Genomic DNA, 21,512 nt, shown 5'->3' on the forward strand with positions numbered 1-21,512 from the left:
AATGGTGTTTGGAACTAAATGTGACAGAAGTATTGCCGTTATTTCAGCATGCTCCAGTTTAAAGAGCAACACGTGTGTTATACGTGGCTAAGTACCATGTTCCAACCTTTCACCTAGTGCAAGGTAAATGCATCGACTGTCTCACTAGATCACTTCTCACTTCAGATGCTGAGCTTACACCGTTTTCCTCTACGTGGAACAAACTATATATTCAACAGTATTTTTGCTACCAAGGAGCCACCGCAGTGTGATTCCTGCCCCATTAGACAACAGCTATTTATTTAGCCAGTTAGCTGTCACCAGACACATGTGTTCCTATTTCCAGCTGAAAACAAACTGAAAACACCTGTTCACTGGCTGTATACGTGGCATTACAACTTAAATGAAACAATGAAATGAAACAAGTGAAATGGCATTACAACTTAAAGGCCGGTTACCTGAGGCTGTGTTCAGAAGTTTGACCTCATGAGTTCTGAACATCCAGCCGTCTCTTCCCAGGACACAACCCAAAATATACCGCACCCTTCTTGCAGCAACAGCCGCAGCTGTGCCGCCACATAAAATTTGGGAGTGCATGTTCAAAATGTCTACGTTATCATACAAAACCTAACAATGAAAAAAATTAGCAGGCTGTCTTTTAAAACGGTCTGACCCGCGGCCTTATTCCCATTTCACAACAAGCGTCAGCTCATTTTTTCGGAGTCGGAAATAAATAACAGAAGGACCAAATGGTCCGACAAACAAGTCTTCCGTGGGAATACCATTTTAATTGAAAAGTGTTCCGTTCGCGCCGATAATTTTTGCAATATTACTAAGATTCTGTTGTTTAAAAAAAGCATAGTTTTGTTTAGTAATATTTTAGGTTATTAATTTGGCACCTGGTTGTTTCAACTGGCTTTGGCTAATAAAGAAGGCTACAAATATTGTTTATTGAAAATAACATTTTTTTTGTCTTTTGGAATATGTTATGCCCAAATAACTCTTTACAATATATTCTAATTTTAGTGGCTTTATTAATCTGAATCTATTCATTTATTTGCTGATTCTGCTGTCCCCTCTTCAAATAAAATCCATTCTTGGATTCAAGTTTTTAAAGTAGAAGTGGACATAACAAATAAACACATGCTGAACCATCTAACAAGGTAAATACCAATTTAACATTGGTGATGTTAAGTGGTAAATCCTGCATGATTAACCATGCAACTCCTCCAATTCTCTAAACGTAAATTTTAAGAAATCGCTGCTAAAAATTATAGAAAGTTCTGGAAGTTCATTGTCGAGATTATCCCCAACCATTTTTGTTAACTCACAGAAATGTCCTTTTTTAAATTTATTTATTTTACTGTGGATGCATTGTATTAAAAAAAAATAAAACAACATTAAAGTAGATAGTGAAAAAACAGGAACTTTTCTCTCATTTAATTATTTTTTTTTCTTTTTCTTCATCACTGTGCTGTAGTATGAATGGCTTGGAGAAGATCTTTATCAGGAGGACAAACTTTAAAATGTACCAAAATACAGTTGAAAGTACTAAATTTATCCCCTCCTTCACATTTTCCATAGACTACAAATGGGACGGATTGGAGTCTTTGCTGTCCAATTCTGGCCCCCTGGGCCTTATGTTTGAAAGCCTAGAATTAGATTATCAATATAGCATATTTAGAAACAAAACTTTACAGAAAACACAACAATAACAATATTATAACAGAACAAAATTGATCCGGGAGGAGATAGAAACCCAGCCTCAGAGAGTCTCAAGCTAGTGCACTCCTTCTGTGCCAAATCAAACACATGGCAACCCCTTGGGAGATAAGGAAACAGCCAAAGCACCTCTTTATATTTACAAAGCAAAGCACTGGCCGAAGCTGTGGCGAAGGGCAAGGGTGGCACCAGCGCCATGTGAAATATTCAATTCAATTCAATTCAATCTTTACGTCCATATTTTAAAAAGAACAATAACACAACATATAAACCATAATAAAAATGATAAAATCTTTTTTAAAATATAAAACCATAATATACATAAAAACCACAGTTACTTAAAAAGAAATCAATAAATACACAAACAACCAGTCCTTCCTCATGCTGGATGAGTAATGGGAACCACTCACTGTCTGATCTGTGAGTGCTAAAATTATACTCTTAGCCATCCAGTCGTTCTCTAAAAGTAAACATTAACTTTCTTAAAAGTGCTTTAAAAGTGCAAACACCCACAGCTACAAATATCTGCATGTTATATGATGGCCCATCGTTCACATCTGCACGTAGCTGGACTGGCCATCGGGCATACAGGGCATTTGCCTGGTGGGCCGATGGGTTTTTTATTGTTTTACTCTGATGTTTGGTGGTGGCTATGGCGGAGCTTCCACAGAGGCCAGCAGGTGGATGAGGGAAAGTGGAGGAAGGGACCCGTGGTGGCCGCCGGGTCGGCCGCGTTTCGTATTGGGCTGAAAAGGAACGCGATCTGTCCCGTACTTCAGCTAGAATGAAAAAAAAAGACACAAGTTACGAGTTATTCTGTGTCTTTAGGCTGTCAGCTGCCTCTACTTCTCTCATTCTCTCTCCCTTTCTCTGCTGTTGCTACTTCAGTCACGAAACTGGCTTTTCTCTCTTGTTTGTTTATTGCCCACTTCGCGCCAGAAACAGGAAACCAGCAGTGGTTGCGCTAAACAACAGCAGCACGTTTAACCTTGATCAGCTGTTGTTAGAATTTATTAAATATTACTCTCTAGTATCAGCTGATGTTTGCTGGAGCCACAGCTGTAAAAGCTGCTGGTCATGATATGTGGTGAGAGGGAAACATGAAGATGAAAACAGGAGATGTCCTGAATCATCAGAGCTGTAAAGGTGATGGAGAAACAAGTTTACCTTTTAGGTGACATGAATGAGTTGAAGGGAAGTTATAAACTGTTTCTGAGAGACAACTTACACCAGGATCCTTTTTTACGTAGCTGACAGCTGGTAACTGTGCAGGGGCGGGTCTAGCAAAGTTTTGCCAGGGGGCCAGGTAGGGCATTAACAGGGAAAAGTGGGCATAAAGAAATACTTTACTTTCTTATATTCATTTAAAATGTCTAGCTTTTAACAAATAATTATCTGAATCTTACGACCAAAGTTTTTATCAGATGTAAAATGTATAGAATTCATACATATATACCAACAAGACACTGTACATTAGTGTCACAACAGCATTTTGTTTTTATTTTATTCTTTTACCTGGTGGGCCGGTCTCGAGTCAAAATGCCCGGGCCGATTTTTTGTCCCAGTCCAGCCCTGCATCTGTACCATTACTTCAGTACAATTATGACCTTCCTCTAGGTAAAGTACATAATGTACCCTTTGTACTTATAAGTAATGCTTAATGCTTTCAAAAAAATCCGAAATATTCGGAATTCCTCTTGGAGTTGTTGTAGGTACTCCCTCTGTAACACTGTAGTGTGTATGGTCCAGGTTACATATTTATTCTTCCTATGAAACTAAACAATGCTTTCCATAAAGCAACCTACAACATTATCATCAAACTAACGTCAAACGAAGTGTTCGGAGCTGCCAGAGAGTAACTGGAGGGGCGTGGGTTTTACTGGACTGAAATGACACGAAGAGTGGGGGAAAATCTGAGAACACTGAGAAAAAAAATCTATGCTAACTAAATCCGGACCGGCAATGATTATAGATGACGTCATTGAAACTACCCTCACAATTGTGCTCACACGTGCACACAGTTGGATTACACACATTCGCGACCCCCCCCCCCCCCCCCCCCCCCCCTCGCGAGCGAGCGGTGCCGAACGAGCCCCGGCAGTTTAAATCGCTTTGACATTTATCACGTGTAACGCCAATAAGCCCGGTTCTTGAAAGAAGAGAGAGAACGTCGCGGAGGAGGAGGAGAAGGAAAGGAGCGGACAGGAGGAGGAGAGGAGAGCGGTGGGAGGACGAGGCGAGTGTGTAGTCCAATCTGTTCGGTGTGCACATGAGTGGCGTAGCGAGGCCAGTGAGCGCGAGGCAGGTTGTGAATTCCTCCACCTTCCTTCCCTAATTTCGTTTCTTTTCTCTCCGGAGCGGACGCTGAGGTCTGGGACTATGGAAGATGTCTACCCTTACAGCCGCAGCCCAGCCTGGGAGGAACTGGTTAGTAACGTTCAAAACTGGTGGAGACTTTGTTTTGAATCGCTCCCCATCCCATTCTACTTTGAGTTTTTCCAGAGAAAGGAAAACAGTGAGACGTCTTGCGTGGTCTGTTTGTGAGTTTGCACACTTTGGCGGTGTTTGGTCCGCTAAAGACTGCGCGCGCGCCTTTACCCCCTCATTGGCGTTATTACGACGGGCTGTCATTCTGTTAAATAAATAAATAACTAAATAAGTGGCCCGTTTAAACTGTTTCGTGGGACGTTCGTAAGTCTTAGTTAACAGTTCTCAGATAAACAACAGTTTTTGATTCTTTTTTCACCCACACAGTCTGTCCATTTCCTTTAGTTTTAAATCGAAGTAAAACTGTTGTCCGCTTCATGGAAATTCAATTTAACGCTGTCTTGTCAAATCAGTTTAGCGGTTTAGTTACATACATAAAAGTGAGTTATTTGGACTTGGATTATAACACGGAAAAAATTGTATATTTATAGAAAAATATTGAAAAAAATACAGAAAATATGCCTTTGTGGCCTATATGTTCATAACTCCTATATAGCTCTCATTAGGCCCACAACAGCAGCTATAAATAGAAACAAATATTATGAGACTATTTCTATGAATTACAGTGCCACTACCATATAACTCTTAGCTAGTTATCACTGTGATGTGTATATTAGAAACCTACTTATAATAGTCTTTGTGTGCATATTAGTTATTCAACATCACATCAGGCAAAAACAACAACTCAAAAGTAGTTTAATTTCTCTCGTGTTTGTGTCAGACAGCCGCTAGGGTCTGCCATTCCATGGCCAAGTTCCCCGGTTTACGGAGTGGATGAGGCGGTCTGTAGCCTCAGTCTGGACTGGCCGTGCAGGCTGGAACCATAACCAGCAACAAAACAGAGACTCGGCTCCTTTTTTAATATCTATATATAAACGCCGTGTAGCCCATCCCCGCTGTGCCGCGACATGCTACATCCCCTATGCGTTTCCCGGCCCACACACACTCCAGCAAACACAGCCGTCTTTATTGTCATAGAGGCAGTGAGAGATGACAGCGAGGAGAGACGCTTCCCAGCCGCTGAGCAGCTCTCGCCTCCAGGAGAGGAAGGGGACGGCGGAGGCGAAGGCTAACCCCGATTGGTTTTATCCCTCCCCTCGACAGGAGCCGGAGAAAGGGCCGCCGTCCGCGGCGGGGATCCATGCCCATGTGGTGGGCGCTGTCGCCGGCTCCGGCGCTACGGAGGAGTCCTCCGATAGCGAGGCAGAGCAGGAAGGCCCCCAGAAACTCATCCGGAAAGTGTCCACCTCAGGGCAGATCAGGAGCAAGGTAAGGCAACTGTCGCTTCTCTGCTTGTATTGATATCTGATTTAGTGTGTGTGTTTGCTGGGACTAGCTGCTCCCTGGCTGCTGGGTTATCCTCAAGCAACGTTTGCTATGACAGCACCAAGGATCTACCTGCTGCTTTGGACATTCAACAGTTTCATTTGTGCGCAGAGCTTTATTGTCTTTCAGCCTTACTGATGCCTAAGATACCAGTAAAGCGAAGTAAGAAGCAAGGATAGACTTATATTTAAGCATTTACATGTAACATGAAAGCTCCGTCTTTCTATGGAAGGTGTGAAATAAAAATCAGTAATAGGGGGTTATTTGGGAAAAATTGCAGATGTAATTATTCTCTTTACGTTAAGGTTTAAGATTATTTAATCATAACTTATCGAATCTGTTGCTGGCAACAAAGTCTACTCAAGCAAAAGAAAGCAAGTATTCCTTATGATAGCAACATCTTTTTGTGTGTTAAATTTTCATCTATGGTGTGCACAGTTCTTTAGCCTTGAATGTCATTCTGGCCTTAAAGTCAGTTTGACCTGATAGAAAATGAAGTAAACATTTCAGCCTTTATGATAAAACATTTTGTTTCGCATCTGTTTGCAATCTGTTGCATCTCTCTGCTTAACACGCAGGACTAAGTGAGAGTATGTTGTGCAGATTCTTCGTCTCTGACACCCAAGCTTTCTTGGCTCACACGCTTAATGAGGGCCACCCTCCCACATCAAGGGATCCACTTAATTATTGACTGCTCCGCTCCACCCCATCTTCATTATTCAACATGGGGATATATTTAGAGACTTGGGGCTCAGGAATGTCTGGACATTCATTTTTTATGCAAAATCTCCTAAAATGCTACCTAGAGGAAACACTTTAAGAGATATTTGTGCTGATTTAATTAAGAAGTTACTAAAAAAAAATCAAAAATTTGATGCTGATTGTTATGTTATGAATAATAATGTTATAAATAATGATAAAATGTTATCAGAAGTTACTAAATTCAAACAGTTTTGCTTAGAGTGACTAGTAAGAAACAAAAAGCTCATTATTCTGCGAGAAAAGATTTGAGAAGCTTAAAGCCATAAATGTTTGCAGTTGCAACATTATTATGTCAGGCAAGGGCTGACCTAAAGGGTGATATAATATATAGTCTTAAGTGTAAACAGAGGTGAATGACTGTCTCATCAGCTAATGTTTGTTGAATTTTCCTCAAGGACTGTTTGCTGTAGGTTGATTTTTCCATCAGTCATTCTTTATTCGCCTGTCATCCATGAAGTTTGGCTGGAGTTTGAAAAAGTGAATAAAAGGCAGGTTGATATGATGTACGCTCCTGACTGCAGCAATGTATATACTGAAGGTGATGCTAATTGCATCGGTTGGCAGACAGCCCAGATAGCCCTAATCTGTTCTGCCACACTATATTCAGCAGGCTCCATGTCACTGTAGAATTATCAGTGGTATAAAGCACTTCTGTTGTAATTGCATCAGTTTGCCTAGCATGTTGACTTAGCGCTAACAGAGGTCTCAGACTTGTTTTCGTGTGGGTCATTGAGTTTTCTCTTGGTGTGTGTGTCTGTGCTGAGAGTTCCTAATGGATCATGCAGGCACTGACACACTGAGTGTTGTTCCACTGGGTTGTTTGCACAGCTCTGGATCTGTGTGTGCATGCATGTATGTGCATACGCTTGCCCGTCACATTGTCTGTGTCCATCCCTCTGTCTGTCCACTATCTCTCTGGTTCTTTGGTTGCTACAGACAACGGCATCTTCCGTCCCTTATTGGTCAACTCCATGGTAATGCCTGCCTGTTAGACCGGTTTAGTTACAGGGGGCACATATGGCACGGAGTAAATCTCATCCCATAATTACCTCCGATATGCCCTCTCTGCGTATGTTTGAAATTTTCCAAAAATTCCAAGAAAGGCTTGTCAGTAAACCAAAACGCAGACAGAATGTAAAAATGGGAAAGACGGCTAACTTGAATCGGAAATGTCCAAGTTAACAACTCATATAATGTAACACGAAAGCTCTCAAAAGCTTTTAGAGTAGGAGGAATGAAAGAAAAGAGTCAACAGGGGGGTTGTTCAGGCAGAATTAGATAAGCTATTAAGCTCATATAACAACATCTCATGCAATCTACTGTGGGCAACAAAGTCAATTTAAGGAAAAATGGACGCTCATATGGTAACATTGATATTGATTTCAATGAAAGTCTTGACTCGTGACAGAAGAACACTGAATAATGCAGCTGAAGTCACTGCAGCTGTTTTTCTGACTAATATCAATTATTATTGATATAAGCCCACTGTTGTTGTTCCGGGAGCTCTTCTTTTATACAAAAACTAATGGGATTGGACTGTACATGGGAGGGATTAGAAATAGAAATAGAAATTAGAAATGGATATTTCTCTCTATGGTGATAAACATACATTGCTGTGCAATGCATTTCAGCCATTAAGTGAGTTTATGACAATAATCGCACAAAAGATCCAGTATACTTGGGCTACATATTTATTATTATAGCCAAAATGTAAGGATGCATAATAATCTTTTCATAGCCTCTTTGCTGTCATCTCCACTCTCAGCCCCCTCTGTTTTTTTTTGTTTGTTTTTTTTTTGGAGGAGGTGCTGTTGCAGTTGAAGAGAGCTTATAAACGTGTGACTAATGCTGTAGCTGTGTGATTGAAAGCAGAGCTGATGGCATGTCAGAACCTGCTGCTGTTGCGCTGCTGTTACTGCTGTCCGGGGAATCGGGATAGCTCTGCAAGCTTGACATAAAATAATCCAGAGCAGATATGCTGAGTTAGTGGGAGTGGGGTGGAGATATAGCAGAGAGATGTGACACACTGTGGTTTCCTTTTATGGAAAGTGTAGGACTGGCTTTTTGGATATGAGATATATAAGTTGGCCCTGCGACAGACTGGCGACCTGTCCAGGGTGTACCCTGCCTCTCGCCCTATGACAGCTGGGATAGGCTCCAGCGCCCCCCGCGACCCTGAAAAGGATAAGCGGAAGCGAATGGATGGATGGGATGGATGGATGGATATATAAGTTGTTGGAGATTTTTTTGTTTTTTGTTTTTTTCCCCTAAATTTAACTGGCATTTATTAGGAAGTCTCTCTGGATGTATTGTCTAACTTTGCAAGAAGGGGCTACTCAGTTTCTTTCTTTTTTTTTTTAAGTACTTCATCTTGATAACAGTGTAAACCTGAATAAGTTAACATGACCATAAAAGAATTAGGGCAATCAATTTATTTTTATGTTAATGCAAAGCCAAGTATTACAGTAACAGTGTTTGCATATTTGGATAACATGCATTTTCTGACTCCAGTAAATCAAAGTGCTTGTTGAGTTAACGTAGACATTTTCGGTTTCATTTTCAGCCACAGAACATAAATACACAAACACACTCTTTCAGGATAAGTTCAATATTTTCTTTTGATATAACTGATGTGATATAAATGGGATTGCTATTTGTTCCGCTATTTGTTTTTGAGATGTTCCACTCTTCAGCAAGACAACTTGAGTTTTGCATGACATCAAGCCAGCAACCTACTGCACTCATGGTGTCACAGCTTTGTTAAATATAAATTACATAACTTCCTTAGTGATTAACCTCTTAAACCCCAAGCCTAACTCATCTCCTGCCTTTTTCCCCCGTATCAGGGGGCGTTGGGGCTTAAGAGGTTAATAAAGCATGGGGCGATCGTGGCTCAAGAGTTGGCAGTTTGTCTTGTAATCGGAGGGTTGCCGGTTCGAGCCCCAGCTCGGACAGTCTCGGTCGTTGTGTCCTTGGTCAAGACACTTCATCCGTTGCCTACTGGTGGTGGTCAGAGAGCCTGGTGGCACCAGTGTCCGGCAGCCTCACCTCTGTCAGTGCGCCCCAGGGCAGCTGTGGCTACAATGTAGCTTGCCATCACCAGTGTGTGTGAATGGGTGGATGACTGAACATGTAAAGCGCTTTGGGGTCCTTGGGGACTAAGTAAAGCCCTATACAAATACAGGCCATTTACCATTTACCATTCTGATGGTTACTTTAACATGAAGAGAAATAAAGGACAGCTTGAGTAACTCAACTGTAAACATAAAGGAGCAAATATAAAATGACAGAGTATTGCAGAACATATATAATATTGTAGCTAAAGTCCCTTTAGCTGAAGAATTACTGATGTAGAACCTGAACTTTTATCACCTGGGAAGTGCTGACGTAGCAGAAAAACTGACCTGGTGTCTTGTCTCAAGGCTTACTTAACAAAAACTAAATAACTCAAAAACAAAAATCAGTTTCTTCAACTCAAAGAGGAAGTAAAGAAAAACAATATATTTATTACATTGCTATTATTATATTGCTTACTTTGGGTGTATGCGATTATGTATATATGATTATGAATTTAAGTAATACTTAAATTGCTAAAGACAAAAGACACCATACTTTTACATTTGCCTTCCACTTTCAGATAACCTATATCTCACTTGCTCCCAAATGTACATAATTATGTTCTCTGAAGTAAGTTGCTAAGTTGAGGCTTCTTCTGTTCAAAGCTTGTAGCTAAATCTACTGAGATAATTGTGTGGAAATTACTGGCCTCAATAACATCCCGTGTGCCCACTTGACACATGTATAACTCCCCATATATGTGGTCCAGTTGCACAAAGGAAATCACAAGGGAATTGCCCTGTCCCAACTACACGTTGGATTGTAATTTTCCCTTCACTATGGTGAAATTTTAGCATGTGGTGGGAGTTTGAGGAGGAAGACTACAGAGTTGCAATTACACCCACAAGAGAGGACAGTATGCCAAGACAGTTGCAGGAGAGTGGCGGATGTGTAGGAAGAAATGGAGAGATTCAGCACTGGTGCCCAAAAGACTTGCTTCCCCAAGAACTCCAGCCTTTTTCAGCAATGACAAATGATTTGGTAATGGATGTATAACAGAGCCTGACTGCATGGAGTGATGGTTGAAACAGTGGGCTTCTCTTAGCTGCCAGCCAGTTTCCAAGAAGACTAAAGGCAGATAACCAAAGAGTCTTTTAACAGGAATTAGTTTTGAAACTCAACTTTATTTCTTTAATTTGGTTTGTTTTTTTTATGGTGGTTGTGTTTTTACTTGTAGTTGGTGCAAGAGCAAACATGTTCCCACAGAGTGCTAACAAAACCAAATATAAAAAAAATGGAGTGGCAACAGTGGGAAGAATAAAGAAAGGTACAAGACTACTGTTGGCACATATTTCCTGCACAGTGGTTTACAAGCTATGGTACTTTTTTAGGTTTGCTTCACTGATGCTTCTTATGTTTGTTAAAAGCATAATTACACATAATGGTAAATACAGCAATTGGACAGAAACATTAAAGCCGATACATTTATATATTGTTTGGACATAAAAATAGTGTAAAAGATTGCCGATTCACAGGACTTTGCAAGCGAGGCACAGTGGTTTCTTGGGAGTCACAACCTTGTTATGGTGACAGTACTCTAATAACACTATGGAATAAAGTGATCAGAAACATTTTTAACAAAAAATCTACCAATATCAAGCAAACTTCAGTGAGGTTGAGAAGAGACTTATAGTTGGTATAAAACACGCTGCTCTGGGCTTTAAGATAAGAAACATAAAAGACCAGCTAGTCACAGCTTAAGTTCATAAGGTCTTACTCGAACTGCCTCTGTGTGAGTTAAGTGTCTGACTGTTTGTCTGGGTATTGTCAAAGACAGGACGTAGGTCTGCTCTGCTCTCTTCGTTTAGCCTCCTAGGGAACTCCTGCTCTGCTCTTATCCACCAACCACAGCTGCTGAATTCATTTGAACTGCTTGTGCCTTTGTCCATTGTATCAGTTTGTGTGTGTGTGTTTTTTGTGTGTGTATGTCTGTGCATGTTGTTTGTAGCCTGTGCTGTGTGTCCCGCTGTCAGTGGCCAGGCAAAGTGTGGGTGTAAGGTACATGGTGCTCAGGTTACTCATTTCTCTCTGGCACAGGACCCACTCTCTCTCACAGTTTAGCCAAAGAGAGAAGCCGTGTACAGAGGCAAGCAGGGGGACTATTTATAGATCACTTCTGGCCTACTTGGCAACAGGAAGGAGATGAAGACAAGGAAAGGAACTATGGAGGCCAAGGAGGAACAAAATAGAAACTAGAACGGCCAACTAGAGCAAAGTCATTTCTTTTGCTGTGGATGAACTTCAAGTTCCACTTTGCCACTCTCTGCTAAAAGTCAAAAAGTCGAAAAGTTTTCTCTGGATTTGTGAAACACACTGGGATATAAAATACACATACTGATGAGGACAAAATTATTAGCCCCCTGTGAAATTTAAAGTTTTTGTTAAATTTTTTTTAACAGAGTGTGGGGTTTTCAACATAGCATTTCTAAACATACAAGTTTTCTTTAGAAAATCATTCTTTCAGAAAAAACTAAAATGACCAGGGTCAGCATTATATACTGACCTTATTATCCACTCATAGACCAAACCACTGCTGTGCAATGATGTGCTTTAACTTTGTAATGCTCAAACCTTCTAAAATCAAGTTCAAACTGAAAGTTATCTAACACACAGTATAAAAACTTCAGAAAGGCTTTAAGCTCTTATGTCAGAAAACATCATGTCAAAAACAAAAAACATCGGTTTAAACTCGAGAAGAAGAATTGTTGATGTTCACACTTCAGGAAATGGATATACAAAGTTCCCAGTCTAAAAAACTGGAGTGAGAAGTACTATTAACAAATTCAGAGAGAGACACACAGTAAAGGAGTGGTAGAGAACAGGCCTGGAAGACTGAAGTATGCTAAGGACAACCTTGAGAAAGATTATGTATACTCTTATGTATGTATGTATACCAAGTTCATCTTTTGGTCAGATGAGATGGGTCTGGGTTGTTGCTTTGTCTTTCAACACAACGACGAAACAAACACAAAGAAATGTCGCTCCTGGTGAAGAACTACATCTGTGGATTGAACTGAACACCAAGGTCCATGCCAGAAGACCATCAAATCTGGAGAATCTTGAGAGATCTGTCAAAGAAGAATGGGCTTTGCCCAGGAGGCATGTGTGGGACTTGGTACACAACTGACTTTTTGCATTGGGTGTGTGTGTATTGAATCTTAATAAAATAGGTGTTCATTATGCTCCTCAGTCATCACCTGGCTCTCCCCTTTCCCTTTTACAGCTCACAATATGTGCACACGCTCGTGTCAACAGTGGTCCTCCAAAGGACATTGCTGTACTGTATGATGTACTAACAACAGTTATGTTCACATGAGATTTTGTGGAAGAGATCCCCAAACCTTGGTGTGTTGTCAGTACCTCAAAAAGGTTTAAATGTGGAGATGACCTCAACTGCTATGTCTGTGATACAGCCCCCCTTTGACTGTAATTATGCAGCAAGCTGCTAAGGCCTTATAGGGAAGTCAGCTTTGAGATATTGCATCTTAATCTGCTGCAAGAATTTAGTCTTCAGGCCATAACTTATGGAAAAGGAAGGACAGAATTAATGTAAGTGGACATATGTTTTTAGAAAATGAACAGTGTTTCTCTTTCCTGTTGTTTTCCTGCTTCAGTCACCACCAATGGCAAAGGAGACTAGAGCCAGACAAATGAGAAGAGAATAATGTTGAGGTGTAGTCATATCAGTTTTAATGAATCTAAAGTAGTAAAGAAAATTGCAGTGTTACTTAACTAATCTCAGTTTGGGTTCAGGAAGATAGTAATAGAAAGTTGTTCAAGTGCTGCAGAGCTACAGAAGGACTTGAGTAATGATTTCACAATGTTAAGGATTCATCATTTCTAATAATCTATATTTTTGTTTCCCAACATCACATGCCTACTTCTTGCAGTATGACATAACCAGTCTGTGTGATGTTCATCCACAGTGAGCTTTTATTCTACAGCCGTGTTTTCTGTGTTTAAGTTGACACAGCTGGTGGGCAGGATGTCAGCTTCAGGCCTCCGTGTCTGTTTGTAATTCTCCCCTAAGAGAGCAGCTTTCCTTTGCTATAAATAGCCTTGCATGTGTGTGTGTGTGTGTGTGTGTGCACATTTCATTTTGTATGTGTGTGCACACATGTGTGTGTGGGGCCCACCTCTCCTCTGTGAGCCCAGAGAGAATGATGTCCTTCCATGCAGCATTTCCATCTGTGTGCGTACAGAGCTGCGAAGAAGGATTTGCCTCCTCCCTGATTTCTTTTTTGCATATTTGTCACACTTACATGCTTCAGATTATCAAAGACACTTTAATATTAGACAAAGACAATCTGAGAAAATACAAAATGCAGTTTGTATTGCAGTTATCCAAACCCACCTGGCCCTGTGTAAAAAAGTTATTCCCCAGTAAACCTAATAACTGGTTGTGCTACCTTTGGGAGCAAGAACTTCAGTCAAGCGTTTGCGATATGTATGCAATTGTTTCCCAGTCCATTTCTTATTGTTGAATCATGAACACTGACCTTAACTGAGACAAGCGAGATCAGTGCAGTTCCTTAGATTTCTCCTGCATGAGTCATTGATGCCTCTCATCACGGTTCACTGGAGTAACAAAGCTTTAGAAACATCTTTGCAACCCTTTTCGGACTGATACATGTCTATAACATTTCTATAATATTTTTGTCATTAGCTCTTGAGTTTCTTTAGATCATAGCATGATGTGTTGATGTTTGAGATCTTTTAGCTTACTTCACCGTTTTAGACAGATTCTATTTAAATGAGTTGATATGTGAAAAAAGTAATTACGTGAATTACTTTTTCAGGGCCAGGCAGGCTTGGATTGGTTTTTGGCTTTAATAAATGAAGTCATCATTTAAAAAGTGTGTTTTCTATTTACTCTGGTTATTTTAGTTACTATTAATATTTGTTTGATGACCTGAAATGTGTGGGAAATGCAAAAAACAAGAAATTAGGAAGTGACAGTTTTTTTCATAGCTCGTACTATATTGAGCCTTTTAAAAGCTCAACACTATAAAACCTAAGTACTGAGGACAAAGTGAAATATTCTGCTTGCTCAGGAAATTTGTTAGTCATGTGGAAGAAATGACTCAGTGAAGTTTCTATTATAAAACTGCTTTTTAAAAAACATCTAAATTAAAACTAGCTGACATGAGCAAACTGCATAATCTGCCCAAAACCTGTTCTATAAACATTTTTCAATGATAGTAATGTTAGCGCCACTTTACCTCACTGGGATGGGCAAGTGCCCATATGGCTGAGAGTGGCTGGCCCGGGTTCAAGTCCAACCTGCGGCCCTTTACCACAAGTCTTCATCCCTCTCCACTTTCCTGTCAGTCTTCACTGTCCCTATCTAATTAGGCAAAAAACAACAAAAAAAGTAAGGTTAGAGCTACAGATGCCTTACAAAGATGATGTAGATAACACATAATCTTAAAAATATCTGCAGTTAAAATTTCATATTAGCAAAGAAAGATTTGTGCTTCAGATTAGAACCGCTTTCAGTCTTCTTTAAAACTCATTACATGGGAAGTTATAGTAAGCACTATGGAACAATTAAAATATTATTAATATCAACAGAGAACTATGTTAAAACAGTATAAATATAAAGTTATTTTTAGGCCCCCAAGTCAATGATGAGATCCTCATTGTAAATGTAACTAAAAAAAACAGAGATCCTGGAAAACATAGTGAAATCTTATTAAAAAATATATTGAAACAGTTAGTGGCTTTGTCTTAAAGTAGGTTTCAAAACTTTCCCCCCATAAGGTGACCTTCTAAAAGGATAAATCAGTGTCAGTTACCTAACACCTCATGGAAACTCTGACAAAATCTCTGTCAAATATACGCGATTTGTGTGACACCAGGCAATGGTAGGTGCTTCTTTTAGGCATTTAACAAAAAACCCTCCTTGACTCTGATATGGTATTCATAACTTGAGACTTGACTTTAAATAGATTTGAATAAACTTTAAATAAGTTGACTTATTTTTTTCTTGTAATTAAATATTTGGATGATTTTAGAGGCTGTAATCCCAACAAAACCAAAACCCTTAGCTTGTTTTTGTTATGGCAAATGCAGATGGACCCAGGAAGCAGAACACACGGAGGCAGAGTTGCGGTGAAGACAGTTTATTTACAGTGAGGGGGAGGTATTTACAAGGACAAAATATATACAACATTGTATGAATGGGGACGCGGAGCCAGGACGTGCAGGTGACGAAAACACACACAGGTAGTGCACTCGATCTAAAAAAGGAGAGGGACGAGAATTAGGAGGGTCTTGCCCGATAACCGAGAAAAGCTTAAAGTAAACTTTACAGACAGTTGGAGAGCTTATTTGGTACCAAGGTATCCAAGGGCTCCAGCAGGCAGGGGCAGAATTTCAGATGCTCCAAAAAAACGCCAATACTCCGACACTAGTCTTCTTTCAGGTAGCTCCTAAAGAACACTTTTGAGGAAAGCATCTGATGAGTAACAGGTGTGCCAGGTTCAGTGACTCACTGCCCCGCCTACCTATACAAAAAGGGAGGCACCAAAAAACACATACAGACAAAAGCACCACATAACCAGAACCCAACTCCTAACAGTTTTGTAGCTAAGGGTTATTCTAAAGTTCGCCAAAGTGCAATTAATGTTGATAGGAGGTTTGTAAATGTTTCATATTAGTACGTGGTATTGTAATGGTATTCCCATTAGTAAGTAAGTAAGTAAGTAAGTAAAATTTATTTATATAGCGCTTTTCGCAGATAAAAATCACATCATCTGCAACTCAAGTGAAGAAAAGGAGTCCGAGTTCATCAGCCTGCATGTGAATCTGTCCTAGTGCACAACAGCGAGTCCTCCGCCACGTCCCGAAAGACGTGGAGTTCCGATGACGGAGCAGCCAGCCGGGCAGATTTCCTTCAAGTGAATATAATCCATGCTTTGCTGCCACATCTCAGTTAAACACATGAAGTTTAGGGATTCCTTCATGAAGAGATCGCTTAAAATAAACGATTTGTTTGTAACTGGAAATATAAAAATTTCCCAGGTTTTCGTGAGCATTTTTTTCTCTAAATGTAGAATACTTGAAAAAGCTGGCCACACTTAAGCAGTCAGTGGGTTACTGTTCTTTCTATCTTTCCTTCTTTCTTTTCCCTTTAATCTCTTTCCTTTTACTTCTTTGTTTCCTCTGGTGTGTGTGTAATGGGTTTCCTTTCTTCTCTACTTTTGTCCTATTCCTTGTCTCCCATGCATAAAATTGCTGTTCACATTCACACACATGCACACACGATCACAGACAGTAGGCACATTTTATCTAATCAGTTTCCTGTAGATAAATCAAAGAGTGCCTTCTACATTTGTAAAAGAGAGAGAGAGAGAGAGAGAGAAGGTCTGTGCTACTTTTTGACTGAAGGTTCCTCTGATATATATGTTTTATTTCTGTGATGTCTTTCTGTCTCCCTGCAGACAAGTATAAAGGAGGGATTGCTGTTGAAACAGACTAGCTCATTCCAGAGGTGGAAAAAGCGCTACTTCAAACTGAGAGGACGAACTCTCTACTACGCCAAAGATGCCAAGGTAGGTTTACTGAGTGTTTCCTCACATGGCGCACATGCTCTAGTGGCCACTGGGGATGAATTGCTAATTGCTTTTACTGTTACTGTTATTCTAACGCCACAAATGACTGAGAAACACAGTCCGGCATTAAGGATGCAATGTGCTTATTTATTTTCTTAAGGAACTGTAGATAAGACAATAAATACCCATCTCATGTCTGTATGGTGAATACATATCTTGAAATTGCACCTGATTAGCTTAGCTTAGCATAAACGCTAGATACAGGAAGCCTTTGCTCATACCTCAAACCTCATTTGTTTAACCTGTGAAAAAATCAACAGGGAGAAAAGACATTTTGCTGTTTTACAGGGGATTATGCACCATATTGTGTTTTGGCTTGGACCAGTCAGTCAGTCCTTTTACCTATAAAGACTTGCAGGTTAGCACTGCAAAGCACTTCACAGATGACTAACAAGCTGACAACAAGGCAGAGCAAAACCCCACCAAATAATAAAAATAAGCACTACTTCTTATAAATGAAAAACATAAAACATCCATCCATTCATCCATCTTCTTCCGCTTGTCCGGGGCCGGGGCAGCAGCCCAAGCAGAGATCCCTCTCCCCAGCCACCTGCTTCAGCTTGTCCGGGGCAACACCAAGGCGTTCCCCGGACAAGCCGAGAGATATAATCTCTCCAGTGGGTCCTGGGTCTGCCCCAGGGCCTCCTTCTGGTGGGACATACCCAGAACACCTCACCCAGGAGGCACCCTGGAGACATCTTTGTCAGATGCCTGAACCACCTCGGCTCCTTTCGATGTGGAGGAGCAGCGGCTCTACTCTGAGCCCCTCCCGGATGGCCGAACTTCTCACCCTATCTCAAAGGGAGAGGCCAGTCACCCTTCGGAGGAAGCCCATTTCCGCCGCTTGTATCCACGATCTCGTTCTTTTGGTCACTACCCACAGCTTGTGACCATAGGTGAGGATAGGGATGTAGGTTGACAGTTAAATTGAGAGCTTCGCTTTTGCAGCGTCCACATCACTGCAGCTGCAGCACCAGTCCGTCTGTCGATCTCCCGCTCCCTTCTCCTGTCACAAGACCCCGAGATACTTAAACTTTTTCACTTGGGGCAAGAACTCGTCCCTGACCCAGAGTGGGCACTCCACCCCTTTCCGGCTGAGGACCATAAAACTTGATAAGATATAATATAACTATATTGATATTAGCTTATAACTACCCAGATAGCAAAATTGGTATGGCCCAGATCTGCCCACACAATGTGCTTACACATGGCCCACATACCGCAAAGAATGATGGCCCTTTGGTAGCCCAGATCTGGTTTGCCAGAGGTGGCCCACACATGGGCCAGCACAAAGCCAGTTGCAGACACACTGCTGGCCCTGTGCTGGCCCAGAACAGTTTCAACTCTGGCCCCAGATGTCAGCCTAATGTGTACCTTAATCAAGCCATGTAATAACAACATGCGCCGGAACATAATAGTGCAAAAGTAACATGACAAAACTCTGTTCAGACAGTGACTGGACTGATTCTTATATAGCACTTTTCTACTCTCCCGGATTACTCTATACAACATTCACCCAATCACACACTTTCTCTAAACTGAGGGCTTCCTAACTACATGCATACACATTCACACTTTTGACATGCAGACTGGAAGAGCCAGGGATCCACTAACCTTCTAATCAGTAGGTGACCTGCTTTACCTTCTGAGCTACAGCCACCCAGTAGTAAACATGAGTAAACCCTCACTAGGTTTTGGATAAAGTGTTCACTCACAAACCTGTCAAACCTGCATTTGAAATGTTGGCTACCATAGCAGTATACAGGGTGGGCCATTTATATGGATACACCGTAATAACATGGGAATGGTTGGTGATATTAAAGTCCTGTTTGTGGCACATTAGTATATGTGAGGGGGCAAACTCCTCAAGATGGGTGGTGACTATGGTGGCCATTTAGAAGTCGGCCATCTTGGATACAACTTTTATTTTTTCAATAGGAAGAGGGCCATGTGACACATCAAACTTATTGGTACTGTCACAAGAAAATCAATGGTGTGCTTGGTTTCAACGTAACTTTATTCTTTCATGAGTTATTTACAAGTTTCTGACCACTTATAAAATGTGTTCAATGCCCATTGTGTTGGATTGTCAATGCAACCCTCTTCTCCCACTCTTCACACACTGATAGCAACACCGCAGGAGAAATGCCAGCACAGGCATCCAGTATCCGTAGTTTCAGGTGCTGCACATCTCGTATCTTCACACCATAGACCATTGCCTTCAGATGACCCCAAAGATAAAAGTCTAAGGGGGTCAGATCGGGAGACCTTGGCGGCCATTCAACTGGCCCGCGACGACCAATCCACTTTCCAGGAAACTGTTCATCTAGGAATGCTCGGACCTGGCACCCATAATGTGGTGGTGCACCATCCTGCTGGAAAAACTCAGGGAACGTGCCAGCTTCAGTGCATAAAGAGGGAAACACATCATCATGTAGCAATTTCAAATATCCAGTGGCCTTGAGGTTTCCATTGATGAAGAATGGACCCACTATCGATGTACCCCATATACCATACCAAACCATCACTTTTGTTGTTCCAACAGTCTTGGAGGGATCCATTCAATGTGGGTTAGTGTCAGACCAATAGCGGTGGTTTTGTTTGTTAACTTCACCATTCACATAAAAGTTTGCCTCATCACTGAACAAAATCTTCTGCGTGAACTGAGGGTCCTGTTCCAATCTTTGTTTTGCCCATTCTGCAAATTCTGTGCACCGATCTGGGTCATCCTCGTTGAGATGCTGTCACGGTCTGCGGACCGTGTGTGGGAGTATGAGGTTCCAGGTGCAGACATAGATGAGGAGACAGTATTGAACTTGAAACGAAAAGCGAGCCTTTATTTGGGCTGATTAACGTGGCAAACAACAGAAAGCACAGAGGCAAAACTAAACTAGAAGCTGAACTGGGAAAACTAAGAACTGACACTAAACTCAGACAGCAGGGAAAGCAAAGACAGGGTGACAACGATGCATATGGGAGACTACTATGAACCGGACTCTGTGCTGGAACAACAAAGGACTATGAAACGTATACACGTAAGCAACATGACCAGCACAGAGTCCTGAAACCTGGCGTAACATGGGTGAAGTTGAACAGACGACGCGGCGACAAACAAAGGAAGACTGATGACTTAAATACACACGAGGTGATCATGGGAAGTGGAGACACATGAGAACACAGCTGACTAGAAGGAAACATAATGACAATACAGGGGAGAGTAAGGCTGTATCCCAATTCAGGGTCTGCAGCCTTAAAGTACACAGCCTCAACGATCCTCAAGGGCCGCGTACTTAAAGACCGCTAAGGCCGGAAGTGCGAGGCTTGTGAAATGGGACGGTCTAGCCTCCGTTGCGCTGCCCAGGTTGCCTAGCAACCATGATACTAACAGCTGGAAACGTTACATACAGCATTGTTTGACAGAAATGAAGGAGAACATATTTTGTTCATTTGTTTGTTTGTTTCTACATGAGCTTTGATCATTCTCTGTAAGATTAAGGTCAGCTATTGAACGGCGTATATTTTAAAGTAAAGGCTTTAAAACCAAGTTTGTACAAACGTCACTAATGTCACATAACTTTGCCGACATGTGGCCAACAGTAATGTTTTCATGTTCTTCGTTATTAAACATTTGCACATAAATAAGTGACATAATATTCAGTACTTACTTAAAGTTTACTCTTCGGGCGCCCCTCGTCCGCCGTTTTTTTCGGCAAAATTATCCACACCCACCGCCGCGCTATGCATTCTGGGATATGTTGGGTCACGAAGTCTACACCGCCACGTCCTTAAAATTCAGGGAAATGAAGGATGCATTTGAGGGCCGCATTTCGAGCAGCCTTCGAATTGGGACAGCCTTTGTCGCGTTGCGGTGACGTAATCGGCCTTAAAATGTGGCCTTTAAGGCTGCAGACCCTGAATTGGGATACAGCCTAACACTAACTACAATGAACAAAGAACACCATACTCTTTCAAAATAAAACAGGGAACACAGAGACATAGACATGGAGATAGAACATGAACTTAACCTAACCAGAGACATGAAACATGACAGGTAGACACATGGACCAGGGAGAGATGACAAAAGGAACTAAGAAACCAAGGACTAAACTGCAAACTAGAAAACAACTAGATGCGTTAAACTACACATGTGGATACAAAAATATGCATTAGAACTTAAACCCTGGGCCTCATGGCCCTGTACCGTGACAGATGCTGCAGTAGCTGGAGTTTGTAAGGGTGCCATTTGTGAGTAGCTAATATCCGGCGAAGGGATGTTCGACTAATGCCACTCTCCAGTGACATGCGGCGAGTGCTATGCTGTGGGCTCTTGCTGAATGAAGCTAGGACAGCCACTGATGTTTCTTCATTAGTGACAGTTTTCTTGCGTCCACATTTTGGCAAATCCAACACTGAACCAGTTTCATGAAACTTAGCAAGCAGTTTGCTAACTGTAGCATGGGAGATGGGTGGTCTCGTAGGGTGTCTTGCATTGAAATATGCTGC

General features: G+C 41.3%; 2 protein-coding genes across 8 annotated transcripts in view; one reads left to right on the forward strand and one right to left on the reverse strand.

Moving 5' to 3' along the window:
- The window catches only part of vwa8 (von Willebrand factor A domain containing 8), an 83,409-nt gene extending 82,715 nt beyond the window's left edge, over positions 1-694 (reverse strand). The window contains exon 1 of the mRNA XM_085248841.1: positions 438-694. Within this exon, the coding sequence (XP_085104967.1) occupies positions 438-576 (139 nt within the window). The 5' untranslated portion in view covers positions 577-694. The remainder of the gene's footprint in view (positions 1-437) is intronic.
- A 3,120-nt stretch (positions 695-3,814) lies between these two features.
- dgkh (diacylglycerol kinase, eta) overlaps positions 3,815-21,512 on the forward strand; it is an 80,264-nt gene continuing 62,566 nt past the window's right edge. For 2 of the 7 annotated variants that reach the window (XM_085248452.1, XM_085248455.1), the window contains exons 1-3: positions 3,815-4,128; positions 5,167-5,457; positions 16,839-16,949. In XM_085248452.1, the coding sequence (XP_085104578.1) occupies positions 5,179-5,457; positions 16,839-16,949 (390 nt within the window). In that variant the 5' untranslated portion in view covers positions 3,815-4,128; positions 5,167-5,178. Of the gene's footprint in view, positions 4,129-5,163; positions 5,458-16,838; positions 16,950-21,512 lie in introns of those variants that run through there. The other 5 variants (XM_085248454.1, XM_085248460.1, XM_085248451.1 and 2 more) reach the window with 5 other exon arrangements.

The sequence above is a fragment of the Mchenga conophoros genome, linkage group LG16, assembly GCF_057382185.1.
Source record: "Mchenga conophoros isolate Kocher_MC1m ecotype Shallow Benthic linkage group LG16, M_conophoros_male_GT1.1, whole genome shotgun sequence".
Classification (NCBI taxonomy): domain Eukaryota; kingdom Metazoa; phylum Chordata; class Actinopteri; order Cichliformes; family Cichlidae; genus Mchenga; species Mchenga conophoros.